The sequence below is a fragment of the Vombatus ursinus genome, unplaced genomic scaffold, assembly GCF_900497805.2.
Source record: "Vombatus ursinus unplaced genomic scaffold, bare-nosed wombat genome assembly UNPS02014825.1, whole genome shotgun sequence".
In the NCBI taxonomy this organism is placed as follows: Eukaryota; Metazoa; Chordata; class Mammalia; order Diprotodontia; family Vombatidae; genus Vombatus; species Vombatus ursinus.
The window spans coordinates 1387814-1404309 of NW_020954603.1; the positions used below are offsets into that span (position 1 = coordinate 1387814).

Here is a 16496-nt window from a genome sequence, read left to right on the forward strand (position 1 = left end):
GAAGCAAGGCCCCCCCACCTTACATCTCCCTCTGATGCCCCACCTCCACCTCTCCTCTGGGCAATACTCCTGAGACTTAAGGCCGTCAGTCAACTAACTTCTTTCCCCTGAACAGGCCAATTTATGCACAAGAACCCACAGGGCTCCCTCCTAGGGGTGGAGAACACATGTAGCCCTCCAGGTCCTCAAGAGTGGCCCTTTGACTGAATCCAAACTTCACCAAACTAATCTCGATAAAAGGCTGAGCCTGTTCTCTCTCGTTTTCCATGCTTGGCTCCTTGACCAAACCCTGCCCCCAGAATCAGGGAACTGATGGCAAGAAACCAAGTCCAAGAGTTTGAGTGGGAGAGAACAGGAGAGAAGGTAAAATGTGTGAAGAGCCAGGCAACCTTGGCTGCTTGGGGCCAGAGGAGCTAGGTACTCACCACCTGTGAAGGCCGTCACCTGCTGCTGGGTGCCCAGGTGGCACTACCAATCAGCATGGTGCCAGAGAGGCCCTTAGGGAGGCCAGGCAGCCTCTATCTCATCGGAGGCAGGTGACTCGACCCTGGACCTTCTGCTTGGGAGCTGGCCAGCAAAGAAGGACTCAGTGCATGGCCCAGCCCATGCCAATGGGATTCCTCCTGAGTAAGATCCTAAGACAAACCCTAAAAGAAACTGACTTTTTAACTAAGAATTAACCAAGGGCTTTCCACTGATCTATGAACAACTGCTCTGAAATTAAGAAGGGCAGCCTACATTGTTCCCTTAGCTGTGGTTCACAGAAATCAGTTTTCAAAAAAAAATTAAAAAACCAAAAAACCCTACTAGGTATAGACAAAAACCTTATGGTACAATATATACAGAGCTTAGAGTGATCAGTTTTATTGCTAGAATTTTATTTGGTTGTTAGAGAATTTATAAGGGCAGGTGTATCCAACAGGGTTGCAGGCATGGCCAGGATGGTGGTCTCAGGCACCCACGGGGCCTGTAAACAGCAGAGAAAGTCCTCCACTGGGCAATGGCGTGGTGCACCCAGAAGGGGATGCAGGGAGAAAAGCTTCCAGTTACGGCAGATCGGACACATCCCAGAAGGGCATCGGCCTGCTTGTCCTTAGCTGGTCTCTGCTGCCTGGACGAGGTTCTTCTGACTCAAACTTAAGTTAAGGATCATGCCAAAGGAACAGCACATACCCAAGTAGGTACGATGCTTTACTGCAAGGCTGTGAAGGGTCCAACACCAGAACAAAGCTCATCTAAAAAAAGGGGTTTCCCTTGACGCAACTTCTCCAGGCTCCCTGGTTCCCACCGATGAGCTCTGCAGATGCTTCCTTCTCTGTGATCCAGAGACCCTCCTGGGAATGGCAGATGGGGCCAGAACTTACTGCCCAGGGAGGCAAAGAGAAGATTTCTACCAGCACTGGACACCCACCACCAACCCCACCGTGGCCAGGAGGGGCAAGAGAAAGAAAGATATTGCACTTGCTAAGATTCACGGAGATTCCTGCCCTGTCTCACCCAAGGGCACATGTCTGACATTTCATTTTGTGATCTTGCTGCCCGCGGAAACCTCCTGGAGGAGGCTCCAACACCGGCTGGCAGCAGAGAAGACGTGGTCCCCCCAGAGTGGCCCTGGTGACTGGGCCTAGACCACACGTAGGGGCTGAGCCTGTGTCCATCCCATCAGCTGGAGGACAGGCTCTGAGGAGGGGGCAGGCAGGGCTGGGAGGGGAAGGCAACATCTCAGGAAGAGGAGGAGAAGCCACAAAGGGTAGATCCCAGGGTTTCATGCCATCCTTTCCTACAAACACTTTAGCTAAGCTCAACAACTTGAAGAGTGTCCAACAAGGTTGGAGGGGCCCCCCAGGCCCTTTTCTGACTCTCTGGTCAGGACTGGGTAAGGGCGCAGGATGACTGCTCAGTGAGCAGCAGCCCTCCTGCCTGGGTCATGGGGCAAGTGTCTGGACATTAATGGCTAATTTTGAACTGTTTTCTCATATCCCTCCAGTGCACGTAATTCCCTGTTCAATGCCAACTACTAACAAATGCTTGGAAAAGGCCTCTCTTGGACAGAAAAGACAAGATTTTTCTGGGTTTCTATAAAGTGCAGCTAATTTAAGGCAAATTTTATGTAAAATAGAAAATAGGGGTTTTGCTCTCTCTATGTACATCTTTTTCAGTTTAAAGACATGGTCTTGCGGAAGGAGGGCTCCCTGGATCAGCAGGAGTTTTAAGAGCGACATTCTTGTGGGTGCCCTGAAAGCACAGAGTTACTGCTGAGCATCCGACCAGAAGGAAAGGTTCTCCTCTTTAAAAAAATAACCATTATATAGATTTTCCAAATGAGGGATGCTATGCAGCTTCAAAGATGTGGGGACTGCTGGGCTGAGGGAGGGGTGACTTGTCAGGTGACAGCCAGCTGGAGGCCTGGGCTGGGTTTCCAGTTTCTAATTCTGCTCTATATGCTCAATGCCTAAAGCCAATCTCAGCTCCGAGAAGGAATATCTCCCATCTCCGTCCATGTCGAACTCTGCCATGCTCTGGGCAGATGGGACGGTAGAGCCGAGCTGGTCCCAGAGATCCTGGTAGGACAGCTTCCCCTCGGGCCCCTGGCCTGTCTTCTGGAACAAATCCAGGAGATCTGTTGAAACAAGACACTCGATCACCCCCGGTTCACTGTTGGGCCAACTGCTTGGGAGGGCAGTGGCTGCAGGACAGACAAGGAGCCTGGGTTCCTACTGCAGAGAGCAGCGGCCCAGGGGGCTGCAGGCAGGAAGCCTGGCCCAGGGAGTGGGATGCCAAGGAATGACAGCTCCTGATTCCACGTGAAATGACTTCTTGTGCCAGCCCCTGAAGAAGGGGATGCAAGGTACTGCCCTCAGCTCTTGGCTCACAGTGCCTCACAGTCACCCACTAAGGTTGGAGCCAAGGCCTGTTTGATGGGGGCAACAGTTAGCCTATGGGCCTTCTTCCCCATCTTGCACCCTCTGGGTAACTCCCTCCATTTCAGGCTTTTATAACTGCCTTGCTACCGGAACTAGAACGATTTCCTGAGCATCTTTAAAGCCTAACTGGGAGCTGAGAGACACGTGCACCCTGTGTGCGGTTCATTCTTGTCAGCTCCTGGGAGCTGGCAGGGAGTACAAAGTCAGAGGCCGTCTTCAGAGGACGACCGGCCTGGCCACAGCAACCCTGGAAGCCCATCTCTCGGATTCTCAAGGGGCTTTTGTCTCTGCCGGAAGGATTAGCTACAGATGCTGGATCTAGGGGGTGCATAGACACTGCTGGTGGGATCCTGGGCAAGGAAGGCACTTAACTTATTTGCCTCAATTTCCTCATCTGTAAAATGGGATAACAAGATGAAATAATATTTGTAAAGTGCTTAGTACAGTGCCTGGCACACAGTAGGTGCTTAATAAATACCTGCTCCCTTCCCCCCCAAATTAACCACCTCTTCTGGGGTGTTCCCAAGGGTCAGGTCTATGACATAGTTAGGAAGGCTAACTGAGTCTCAATTGGTTTGCATAATTTGTTGGTACTTACACAGTGTTCCAACCCTTATCTGCAAGACTTAGTTGCTGTCCTACCAAAAGCAGGTTCCTGGAGTCGGACTATACCAGTCTTCCCACCCATACAATCCCTGTCCTGGGGTGGGGCCTCCAGTACCTCCTCACAGCACTCCTAGGTTGCACACGCCTCTCAGTGCACTTCCTGGCAGGCAGAAGGGGCAGGGAATGGGGCCAACGATTCTCAAACGAATCCAACTTCATTCCAAATCTCAATGCAAAAGGAAGGATATGGAGCAAAAGCAGAGACCCCCTTAAAAAAGACAACTGCACTGGACAGGATGGGATGGGAGGGCTATCAGGTGACAGAAGGCTTACACTTAGGTTGTCAGGCCCCAAATAACAGAATTGGGAGCAATGAGAGGACACCGAAGAACCCCCAGAAATAGGGAGGTCAGCCTTGACAAGTAGTGAGTCTCCAGTCACGGAATGTGTTCAAGAGGCTGCAGCCCCCACTTGGAATCCCAGAAGCCAAGAGCTGACACTTCTCACTCACAAACTCATTAGCAACTGGGATGACCCTTCTTGGATGTCTCTTAAGTTGCAGGCTTAATTACGCATTAAATGGATGGATGAATGAAAGAAATCCTCCTATGGGCATCTACACCAACCCATACCTGAAGAAGAATGTCTTTCACAGCCTCTCCACGTGGCCATCCCCTCTGTGCCTGAAGACCCCTAGTGCTGAGGAACCCACCGCCTTCTCCCTGGCAGCGGGACTCCCCCAGGATGTGGCCTCCAGGCTCCCCCATCTTTGGGGGGATGGGGGGTCTCCACTTTATCCCTGTCTTCCCCAAACCAGGGAGCCCAGAGCTACACCCAATGCTGCAGGCCTAGTTGACCAGGGCCAATGACTCTCGAGGGAGCCCAAGTCTGGAGTAACCTTTGGGCTCGCACACTCAGCACAGGCCATGCGGGGGTGGGAGTGGGGCGCCCTGCTGGGGACCTCCTTCTGCCCTAGTCTGGATGCTGTAGGGCCGACTTCTGCTCTGGGGGAGGGAGGCGGGACTGAGTGACTTCTTAGGCCTCTTCTAGCTCCAGGACACAAGTGGTTATGGAGTTCTCACTCTGGCCTAGGCCCTGTGGATAGGAAGAAAGGCCAGCCCCTTCTCCCACTGCTGAGGCCCTTCCAGGGTCTCTGGGCCTCATTCCCCCCTCCACTGTGCCTGACTCCACAGACTTTGCCACCGCCTTCCTCCTTGTCTCCCCTCTGTGTTGTATTTTCCATTAGAATGTAAGCTCCAAGAGAACAGGGACTATTTCTTTTTGCATGTGTTTGTATCCCTTGCACTTAGCACACAGCCTGGCACAGAAGAAAAGCTTAAAAAATGCTAGTTGCCTGCCAGCTCAATGACACAAAAGATTTATAAATCTATGCAATGGGGATAACCATAAAGTCTTATGCTTGGATTCCTTCCAAGGACAAGGTAGAAGGGAGGACTAGACAGCAGGTGTTTTGAAAAGGACCTGGGGGTCTGAGTGGACCACAAACCCAATGAGTTAGCAGGCTGGGGAGGCAGCCTTAAAAAAAGCTCATGGGATCTTTGGCTGCATCAAGAGGGCAAGGTTGGGGAGAGTTGCTCTGTGCTCTGCTCTTGTCAGAACTCTTTGGAGGACTGTATTCTGTTCTGGGCAACAAGCCTTAGGAAGGACATTGACTAGCTGGAGAGTGTCTTGAGGAGAGCAGCCAGGAGAAGGAAGGGACCTTACAGGCTCCTGAGTTCAACCTCCTCATTTTACAGGTGAGGAAACTGAGGCCCAGGGGGGCTGTCGGAGTTCACAGAGGCACTAAGGAAAAGAAGCAGAATTTGAACTCAGATCTTCTGATGCCACAGCCAAGGATCTTTCCATTGAACAACACTGCCTCTCCTAGGGCAGAATTAGGGAAAAGGCATGGAAGTGGACAAGAAGCAGATTCGGGCTTAAAGGAAAAGTTTCTTAACTCTTTAGCTGCCCACAGTGGCATCAGCTGCTTTAGGAGGTAGTGGGTTACTTCTGCCAGAGCTAGACCCCTGTGCCACTCTGGAGGGGAGGCTTCCTAAGGGCCACGCAGCAACTTGCAAGGGACCTCTGAGAGCATCTTTTCCAAGCCCTATATTTTGTGGGTGAAGAAACAGTGGCCTAGGAGGTACAGGGATCGCCCAAAAGTATGTGGATGGCAAGGATCCAAAACTGGGATCTGAACCCAGGTCCTCCGACTGTCCCATTCAAGGCTCCCCTGAGATCCCTTCACAAACACTCGGCGGTTTCAATGCCCCTCAGCTCCCCACCCACCTCCTAACCAGCTCCGTCCTTGCCTTTCCTTCCCTCTCAGACTGACCTGTCAGGCTGGAAATTTCTGGGATGGAGACAGGTCTCAGATGGGCAGCTGTCTCCACCTGGTTTCCAAGAGATCGTGGGGAATATTTTGGAAATGTGGATGGCCTTGACACAGCACTCTGTTTTTTCTCTGTAACAGACATACACACGAGGGTTAATCTGATGGAATGATACTATATTAAGCCAGCATGGAAAGTCTCTTTTGAAGTCACGTGCACATGGGAGGCGTTAAGGGCACCACCAAATCTGGAGGAAGGAAAACGGGGTGACAAAGGATGTGTGTGCTGTGCCGCTGAAGGGACATGAGGCCAAGGTTAGAGCGTAATCAGAAAAGGCTCCAAGGGAAACAGGAAAGGCCAGAAGAGCTCCGACAACCAGAGACAACGACCTTCGGGCCGGGCAAGAAAGGGCATGATGGGGGCTTGGGTTACCCCACCCTCGAATCTGGCCACACAGTTTTCATTTACATCTGGGGTTTGCTTTCTTCTTCCTCCTCTAGGGGCACAGCACCTGGACTTAGATAACCCTGGGCACCCAACCAGGGATGCAAAGTCCTGGGTAAACAGAGGGAAGGGAGAAGAGCAATGAAGGATGTTAGAGTATGAGGGGGGAGTCCCTGCCACTGCCCGGGGGAGAACCACAGCATGTGGTGAATGGAACAGGAGTTGGGTATTCTGGTCACTGGCTGGCAAGCCTGCCTTGGTCCTGGAGCCCACCATGAAAAGGATCCTTAAGAACAAGCCATATCAGACAGATGCCTCTTTTCTTTTTCTTTTTTTTTTTTTTGGCTAGGCAATGGGGTTAAGTGACTTGCCCAGGGTCACACAGCTAGTAAGTGTTATGTATCTGAGGCTGGATTTGAACTCAGGTCTTCCTGAGTCCAGGACCAGTACTCTATCCACTGCGCCACCTAGCTGCCCCCCCCAGATGCCTCTTTTCTTGACAGGACTGGTCAGACAGGGGATGAAGGCTGTAACAGGGTACCTGGCAAAGGGTCTCCCTATATTCTCTCTCCAGGAGGATGACAGAGTGATGTAGGCTTGAGGAGGAGGCAATCTGGTAGATTCGGAATCCGCAAAGGGACTGGGCCCAAAGAACAGGACTGAATGGATCAGCTCTAGGCTGGAAGATTTCAGGGGCATGCACGTCCAGAACTGTGTACTAAGATTGGGTGTCTTCTGATGGCTCCTTCCTGGCCTCTCCGCTGATGCCCTTTGCTCTGGGATGTTCTCCCCTCTCTTGGTTCTCCTCCTTGGGCTCCCCTCGCTGGATCCTCATCAATGCCACGTGCATTTGACAGAGGGGATCCCCAATGCTCTGTCCTGGGCCCGCTTCTCTTCACAACCTCTCCCTGGTGACCTCACATTGATGACCTCATCAGCCCCCATGGATTTAATTGTCATTACTACTTAATAATTGTTTCAATTATCAAGCATTTATTTTCCCCCCCTACTAATTCTGATCCTCCCCCATAATAAAAAAAGAAAAACAATTTCTTGAAACAAATAAGCAAAATCAGGCAAAATAAATCCCCTCATTGGCCACATCCAAAAATCCATCTCCTGACGCGAGTCTGCTGCCAGCCTTCTCGTGGTCATGTTTGGGGTGGGGGAGGTACAGGAGTTTAGTGCCTTCCTCGTCGCTCGATGATCATCCTTGTGCAGGTGACCACCAGATCTCTATCTCCAGCCCCCACCTCTCTCCTGAGCTCCCATCCAGCATCTCCAGCCGCCTCTCGGACACTGAACTGGGTGTCTGACCGGTGCCTCAAACCCCGCTTGTCCATAACAGACTCCTCCTCCCCTCCTCCTAACTGGTGTGAGCCTGGCCCCCTCCTGCCAGCCCTACCCACACACAAGCACACCGAGCCAGTCTTGCCAGACAGACCCCTCCTTCTTGGCCGGCTGGCCTCGGGTCTCTTCCCACCCTATGCCATCCTCTACTCGGCTGCCAATGTGATGTGCCCAACAGGCAGCTGCGCCCACATCTCCACCCCCCACCACAGCAAGCTCCAGTGACTCCTTACTGCACACCAGACAGAATGCAGAATACTCTGTTTGGCTCCACACTCTTTCCAGACTTATTTGTCATTACCACAACATGCCATTTCCCATCCCAGCACCTTTGCCCATTCCTAGACTGCCCTCCCTCCTCACTTTCCCCCCTGAGAATCCCTGATTTCCTTCAAAACTCAGCTCAGATGTCACCACCTCCAACACAAGGTCCTTTTAAGCCCCCCTCCCCCATTTTCTTATTCTTTATTTTGCATGGTTACATATGTACGTTGCCTCCCCAGATAGAATAAAGCTCCTTGTGGGAAGGGGCTATCTCATGTCAGTCTCTGTATCCTTAGCAGACTGACAAGGCCAGCACGGGGCCTTCACCTCTCTGGGCCTGTTTCCTCATCTGTAAAATGACCAAAAGTCCCTTCCACTCTAAGAGTTGGGCAGTGCTCATGCAGATGTAAATGCTGAGGATGAGGGGCTTCTGGGGAAGTGAAAAAAATATATAGGTTACACTGGCAGTGGGTACCCTGTTGGGAGGTTTTGAAATTCGTTGGCAGAAAAGGCAAGAGCAGCCACCCACTGCGCATTTACGGGTCCCAAGCTTGGGCTGCAGAAGGTAGCGCTGGGCTGAGACACCAGAAAAATCTTCGGGCGCTCCCTTGGGTTCCTGGGTCTAAGGCATCCAATGAAGTGCCTGCCCAGCCACGGGCAGGGCCTGAGGGGCCAAAGACTTGCGGCTGCATCTCCCCTGGCATTTATGGAGATGCCAGCTTTACCCAAAGGATTCATGTTTTGAAGGAATGGGCAGATAGTTGTCTTTCAGGGCAAGCCAGGGACGGTCGTTTTGAGAGACAGGGCAGGACAGGGGCACCAGGGAACTGCCAAGCCCCAGAACTCTATCTGTAGTAGCTGGCGATTTTTAGGAGCACTGAGGCTTGCCATCTAAAACCAGGGACTGTTAAGTGCTGACCCATAAGCTACAACTCAGGCCAATTCTCTGGCCATGTGAGAGTAAGGCTCTTGCTAGTTAACAGATGCAGGAACTTCTATCTCCAGCTCAGGAGGTCCATTGACCCTTACCGGACTCAACCTTCCAGCCCTTTCTGTGCCTGAGCTCGGACTGTGCTCCTGAGCGGGCGGGGGCTCACTCACCATCCTTGGAGGCCTCCTCAGGTGGCCCGTTAGGCTCTGGCTTGCCTGTGAGAGCAGTGATCAGCTGGAGCTTCTCCTTCAGCGTGGACGCCTGAGCGTCTTCACTGTCTTCTTTCTGCCCCAAACAAAGATCAAAACAGGTTTATGGGACTAAGTGGCCAGAGTGTGGACAACTACTACATTGGAGGACATGACTGCTATTCTTGGAGTCTGAAAAGCCGTCTATCGATCCCAAGGAAGAAGGATTCAGTTTGGTCTGCTTGGCTCCAGAGGGCAGAACTCGGGTAAACGGAAGAAAGTTCTTATCTACAGATAACCCAATACACATACTTGTACATGCATGCACACATATGTACAAGACCTGGCCTGTAGCCCTAATCCCGTCACTTACCTGCTATGTATTCTGTAATGTCAGCCTGCACCTTTGTCCAGTGGAGACTGGACATGTACCCTCCCGCCTCCCTCCCATCACCTCTTCTGATCCTCACAGTAACCTGGATGGGAAAGCATCCGTTTGTAGACTGTCAGGGGTAGCACACACACACTAGGTGTTATTGTCTATATTACAGGAGCTTAGAGGAGGGAGCATCCAAGTCTGGCTGGGGCTGAGCTAAAGGGCTAGACCTCAAAGGCACCCATGACCTCCTGGAGGTGGGCATTCCCGTTAGTGGCGCAGACTGCAGCCCACCCTGACTGACCGTCGTCCCAGTCCAGTCCCCCCACCCCCCTTCACTCCAGGGGCTTCCCCCAAGTTCTCTTGGTGTCGAGGGCAGCAGGACACACGGGCTGTACTCAGATGTCTCTCCGCCTCGCCATACTGGCTGCTCCTCCATTCCTCTGGTGACATCCTTCGTACTTCCTGGTCTGCTGAGTGGGTTGAACCTGCTCACACCCACCGCGTGCCTCTCCACTGCCACGGCTCTCTCTTCAGAGGCTGTCATGCCCCACCACCAGCCTGGGGTCATCACTTCTCAATCACTGACCGCTTCTTTTCAATCTCCTGTGCTGGATCACATCCATGTCATGTCATGCCTCCTCACTGTGGGGATCCCCTAACGTTCTGCCTGCACCCTCTTTGCTTCTTCTCGGGGACGTCATCAACTCCCCCGGTCCTCATCTCAAAGCTCCCATGGAGCCGTCAGCTCTCCGCGCCCAGCCCTACTCTCTGAAGGTCCTGTCCCGCACCTCCAAACACCCACTGTACGTTCCGAAAAGATGTCTCACAGTCAATCAACTAGCATTTAGTGCATTTGTGTGTTAAACTCAATGTGTCCAAAAGAGAGCTCGCTATCTTTCCTCTCCAATGTGCCTCTTGCGCTACCTTCCTGGTCACCTCTGAGGCCTCCATCATCATCCTCGTCACCTGGACGTCTTCCTCGCCCTCTGCCTCCATCTCTCTTACCCCTCTCCCCTCTCTTCACTTTTGCAGCCAGCCCCATCTCCCTCCCTGGTCAGGCCCCCATCATCTGTCACCAGCCTTCTGCCTGGTCTCTGTCCTCTCTTGTCCATTGTCCACCCAGCTACCACAGTGATATTCTCAAAGAACAGGTCTGCTTAATGGGCCCCAGAGACCCCCTCTCCCCTCTACTGCCACACACACACATGCACACGTGTGCTGGCTCCAGCCTGCCCTTCCACACTCCCTCTCTGCTCTGGTCTGGCCAGACTGGACATCTTGCTGCTCCTCACACACTGCAGTCCACCTCCTGCCTCTGTGGCCCAAACCTGAGATGCACTCTCTTCACCTCCCCTCCTCTGAGAATCTCGTTTGTGTCAGTGCCTGCTCATTAGCATGGGAGCTCTTTAAGTGGATGGACAGTATTTGCCTTTCTTTCTCTCTCCAGCACAGAGCACGGTGCCTAGCACATAGTAGGGGCTTAATATCTGCTGCCTGTGGACTCCAACGTGACTCCTATGTGAACTCTTCACTGAGCCCCTCAATACCAGTGCCTCACCTCCATATTATTCTGTACGTGCTTAGACATGCATGTTGTTTCTCCGATGGGACATAAGCACTTTGAGAGCATCCCTACTTTTCTAAGTAGTGTCTAGATTACAGTAAGAGCTTAATAAATGTGTGTTCACTCCCATTGTGCCCCTCCCTTTCCACTGATGCATTCTGGTCCACTTTCTTATTCCTGAACTCATTTTCCATTTACAGTATCTGATAAGATACACATAAACACTGATGGATAAACTGTGTCCCATTTTATCCTTCCAAGTGCAAACTAGAGTATGGAGGACAGACATTATTCATCTATTTGGTTTCTCCTGTGTGGACAGTTAGTCCAAATTTCTGCATGAATATGGATCTCATTTCGGAGGCCCTGTGATGTAATGCCATCAGAGAAGAGGGGCTTCTGGAGGGCACCATCCCCCTGGTCTTGGGATTCCACAACGGCTCTTCTTTGTGAAACGCCTTAAGCAAGCCCGGGTTCTTACACAAAGTTCTTAAGGTAATGTCCATCAAAAGTTCTTACAAAATGTTGATACATACAGGGGAGAGGCCATAATTGAAAAGAGCTGCTAAAATACTTGACTGAATCGAAGTTTTTTTCAAATGGTCAAACACTGAGTGAAGTGGGATCTTGTCTTCTCCATGAAGCTATGGTCTCCTCCTGTAGAATCCACAAAAACTGTACTGAGATTGGAAAGTGGGCAGAATGGGTGGAAACTCTACTGGCAAGAGGTCCTTGGTATCTTCCCCTTTTAACACACACAATCCCTGGGCACATTTGGGCCATATGAGTAGCTTTTTTTTTTTTTTTTTGGTGAGGCAACCCGGGGTTAAGTGACTTGCCCAGGGTCACACAGCTAGCAAGTGTCAAGTGTCTGAGGCCGAATTTGAACTCAAGTCTTCCTGATTGCAAGGCCGAAGCTCTATCCACTGCACCACTTAGATGCTCCTATAAGCAGCTTTTTTTCCTCTGTCCTCTTCAGTTTCCTCCCTTAATAAGCATTTATTAAGTACTTAACTATGTACCAAACCTTCCCTCCCTCCCTCCCTCCCAGAGTGTTACAAAATATATATTGATACTGGTTACTGTCTAGGCTGGATGAAAGCCAGAGGGTCCCTAAAAGCGCTCAGTAAAGAACTACACAAGATGTCCTGAATCTCATGGGACCTAATTTCCACCCACCTGCCATAATCATGGGCATGAGGTGCTTCATTTCTTCTGGGGTCAGGGTAAAGTCAAACACCCGGATGTTCCCCAGGACAGTGGAAGGAGCCACGCCCTAGGGAGTGGAGACTGCCTTCTGGTGGACTTGCTACCTGAGGAGGATCTGGGCCAGTGACTTCTTGTGTTTCTTGGCCAGCTAGAGGACTCCACCAGCCAAACTGCCTCCTTGGTCTGAGGAGCCCAGTGGGCTGAAGGCTGTCATCTCCGGTGCCGGCTACTGGCTGTGAACGATCAGATTATTCTGGGTCAGGCAAAGGTGGCATGGAAGGCCAAACCATGGCTGTGCTGAGAATGCCATAGTTCTGATGACTGTTGCAGTTGGCAAGCCTGCTACCTCCAGCACCTTCCAAGTCTCCCTGCAGTAGATGGGATCAGAGGGCACTGTGCCATCAGTGTTCTTGGGGAAGGGACTGAACCCTACCTCAAAGCCCCAGAGCCAGGGCATCAGGCAGAGGTCCGGGTACTGAGGCTGAAGGTTTGGCCAGGGTTCCTGAGGAAGGGCCCCATGTCCTCTGGGGAGAGCTTGGAGGTCACCTGCAGCTTTTTCCGGGCCACACCTTGCCCACCCTGACACTGATCACAATCTTGCTGCTGCAGACGCTGGCCTCGTCGATGTGGTGCACAGGCTTGACACCTGCTCAAGCTCAGTCCAGCAGGTGCCCTGGAGGAGTATCTTCCATCCAATGCAGGGAATGCAGGCCCACGCTGTCCTGCTTATGGTTGGGAGGCCCTCCCTTTCTGCTCATCCTCCCGTCCTCCTGCTGCGCACCCTTCTTCCAGCCCTCCAGAAGCACATCTGAGATGGCAGCCCTCCTGTCCGGTACAGCAAATAGGCCATTCTGACAAGATCCACTGTGCCCTTGCAGGTCCTCCATAATCTCACTAAGCTCATCTGCACTCACAAAGTAGGGATCAGGGCCAACTGCTCCCTCATTCAGGCAAAGGCGTCCTGGGCTTTAGAGGAACGACAGCCATGTGGAACTATTTCCTTGCCTGTTACTGCCTTCCCAGGGGCCAGTGTAACTCCCTTGGGCATCTGCGTGACTGCCCTCCCAAGTGTGAGAGAGATTTACACACTTAAGCAGCCTCTGTGTTCATGCCTGTCCACACAGAGATGGAGAGAAGCGGACAGAAAAGCAACAGAAGCCAAGTATGGGAAGCTTTAAACACCAATGGCCATGTGGTATTATCAGCAAGGACTTCTCCACGGCTGTCTCCAAGGGCATTCCCATCCATATCTGTCCCCTCTGAGCACCCCAAATGGACAGGGCATGTAAGGGGCACTCTCAGCAGCTCAGCTGGCCACTGAAAAGAGTGTGCTCAAACTCGCTCCCCTTTCTACCGGTCAGAGCACAGGGAATTCTCCAAGATTCTTACTGATATCTTTTCTGGGAGGAATGAAGGAGGGGACAGGATGGAAGACGATGGGAAGCTGGTCAGCGTGCCTGTGTGAGCACGTGCGTGCCTGCATCCATCCACATTACGTAGAGATGATTGGCGCCTGCAGTGACTGCCGTATTGGAAGGGGCAGAGCCGTTTACCCAGGAGATGTGGATGCCAAGGCTGACTGCCTGTTTCTTTTTCTCCCTTACCTTTAGGATCGGGGCTTGCTCCCCAACTGTCCTATGACAGTCTCTGTTCAGAGAAGCAGCTCCATCAGCCACCTTGAACATGATGAGAAGAGGAAGAAGGGAGAAGGAGGGAGGAAGGAGAGGGGGTGGAGGAGGAGGAGGAAAAGAAATTTCTTGAGGACAAACATCAAAGCCTCCCAAACATCGTGCCCTTTTGAATCCCAGCTACATTCATCTGGAAGCCTGGAGAACACTTTCACGTGGATAGCATGGATCAAAAAGGAGAATGAGAGTGAAAGGGAGCAAAGCGGCAGAAAAACAGCGTCACAGTACAGGGCCGCTTCTACCAGGAATCTGTCCCAGACCTGAAGATGCTGACTCACACAAGCCCCCTTCTCTTCCTCTAAACCAAAGGGGGCTGCTGGGCTCCCATTACCAGATCTCTCCTGGGACATACTGGGGCCCAGAGGCTGCCTTGCCTCCTGTTCACTGCTTTGAGGAGTCCAGATGGGAACCTTTGAATCTTCCCAGCTCAGTATTCAATGGCCCATCCCAGTGATGGACAGCAGAAACTGGTACTTGGGCACCCCCAAATTCACAGAGGAAGAGGAGGCTGGCAAAGCCCCTGGTCAAGACTGGGCACTGCAGGAAAGCCTGGATCTGGCTTTCTCATATGGCGCCTGCCTGACTCGGGGCTTGTTCATGGAGATAAGTGTGAGTTCCCTGCACGACACTGGTCTGTGCAGAGCCTAATGCAGAACCACACACATGCAGATGATAAAAGGGGGACACACAGTAATGATGAAGATGTTAAACCTAGCAGAGCATATCACCTAGGATGAAGACAACATGGTGGTGCAGAAAGAACCCTAGTCACAGAGTTAGAAGACCAGAGTAATGAGAGTTTGTCCTCAGTTTTCTCCTCTGTAAAATGGGGAGGATGATGACATGTGTACTCCTGACCTCCCAGGATAGTACCAGAAGCTGTGCTCCATTCAACCTTAAGAACGTGATCCTCCCTGAAGGGCAGCACAGCAGAGGGGAAGGTGCTCAGGACCCGAAGCTGGGAGTGCTCCTGGCTCTGCTGGGTACCAGATGTGTAACCATGGGCAGCTCACCTGCCCTGCAGGCATCTCCATTTCCCCATCTGCAGCCTCTCAGGCTGCTTCTGAGTGCCACAGAGCCCTGTTCTAAGGAGGCACTGCCCTGCAGTCAGACAGGGAGCACTGATAATCGCCATCCTACCACTCAGTGCCATGGGCTCTTCCCTGGTCCCTGAGGTGCGAGGAAGCCCATGGCCGCTGACACTTAAGTCTGAGCTCTGGGCCTCAATTTCCTCATCAGTGAACAGGTTTCCTCCTGGTTCTAAATCCAAACAGAATCTATAAAATAGTCAAGATTTCTCATGGCCCTTGGCCATCTGCACATGCCATGCAGGAGCCCAGGGTGAAGGGTACAAGCAGCAGGTTGGCGTGGCTCAACCTCTTGTGCCTATGCTGATGGGTTGGCCACCTTTTCTGTAAATCACTTTCCTCACCTGTAAAATGGGGTGATAACTCTTGTTCCGCCCACTTCACCACATCATAAGAATCCCATGAGACAATGGATGGGAAGCGTCATGCAAATGCCATGCCCGAATGACTGTTCAATCTGGGAGAAGCCTGAGGGCAGCCACATGGACATGGCACACAGTACTGGACAGAGCATGTCGCCAGGACCTAGACGGTCTTACCGTAGTGAAGGACAGGTTCTCTTTCTTTCCTAACTTGCTCAGAACCACCAGGCTGCTTCCTATCGAGTTGACTCTCTGGGTCAGATTCCTGACCGTCCCATCCATCCCCAGAAGCTTAAAGTCATTCTTTCTCTGGTACCCCACCAGGGTCCTGTTGACCTCTTCTAAAGAGCTCTGAAGGTGCAGCATGTCCTAGAGCAGAAACAGAGCATGTTGTGGATTTCCTCCGGCCAGCTGGCCAGGCCGAGAAGCCACGGTCACGTCACGTGGCCAATGCTGCCTCCTGTCTCTACTCGTGGCTGGGTGGCTCTGACCTCAGAGAAGGGAGGAGGCTCAATTACATGAGTCCCTAGAGAGCAGAGTGCCTGGGAACTGATTTCTCAATGTCTGCCCCTCCCGCCGGCAGCAAAGCTTGCGGGGTCATTAATGAAGAGACCTATTCATTAATTTATCAGAACAATACCACCTTAGGAATGAGACCAATTACTGAATTGGCTCATGTAACACAACCATTACAAGTTGTGCATTATTCAATACAAGATCTAATTATTTTTATTGACATCCTCTGCTACTGATTGCTATTTATAAGAATGGATATTCTTGGCTTAAAATTATATTGAATCTGAGGATGGGAATGCATCCAAAGGGTAGATCTATCAGCTTTCTTTCCTCTTAGCCCGTTGCCAGCCAAGGCTAAGGTTTTTTTGACAAATGGAATTTCCAGAGAGGGGCTAAATTAATTTTGACTCAAACTGGAAGATACAATTTCTGAATGCACGTTCCTCCCCCTCGCTCCAACCTGCTCGAGGTGTTAAGTGCAATGGGGCCCTCTCCTCTGCTGTGCTGATTCTAGGGCACCTGGGGCAAACGGGCCTGAAAGAAGGCATCTATGCACCTGCCCCACAGGCAGAAGGAGAACAGAGCCTGAGCACTACAGGAATGCTAAGCAGTCCCGGGTGGATGCCTGTGGGCAAAGGTCTGACATGGCG

General features: G+C 51.8%; 1 protein-coding gene across 2 annotated transcripts in view; it reads right to left on the bottom strand.

The window, feature by feature from the left end:
- Positions 1-857: 857 nt before the first annotated feature.
- The window catches only part of EFCAB14 (EF-hand calcium binding domain 14), a 37659-nt gene continuing 22020 nt past the window's right edge, over positions 858-16496 (bottom strand). The window contains exons 7-10 of one of the 2 annotated variants that reach the window (XM_027837943.1): positions 15508-15699; positions 9023-9137; positions 5866-5994; positions 858-2620 (exon numbers count right to left, since the gene is read on the bottom strand). In XM_027837943.1, coding sequence (XP_027693744.1) covers positions 2427-2620; positions 5866-5994; positions 9023-9137; positions 15508-15699 — 630 coding nt within the window. In that variant the 3' untranslated portion in view covers positions 858-2426. The remainder of the gene's footprint in view (positions 2621-5865; positions 5995-9022; positions 9138-15507; positions 15700-16496) is intronic. The other variant, XM_027837944.1, reaches the window with a different exon arrangement.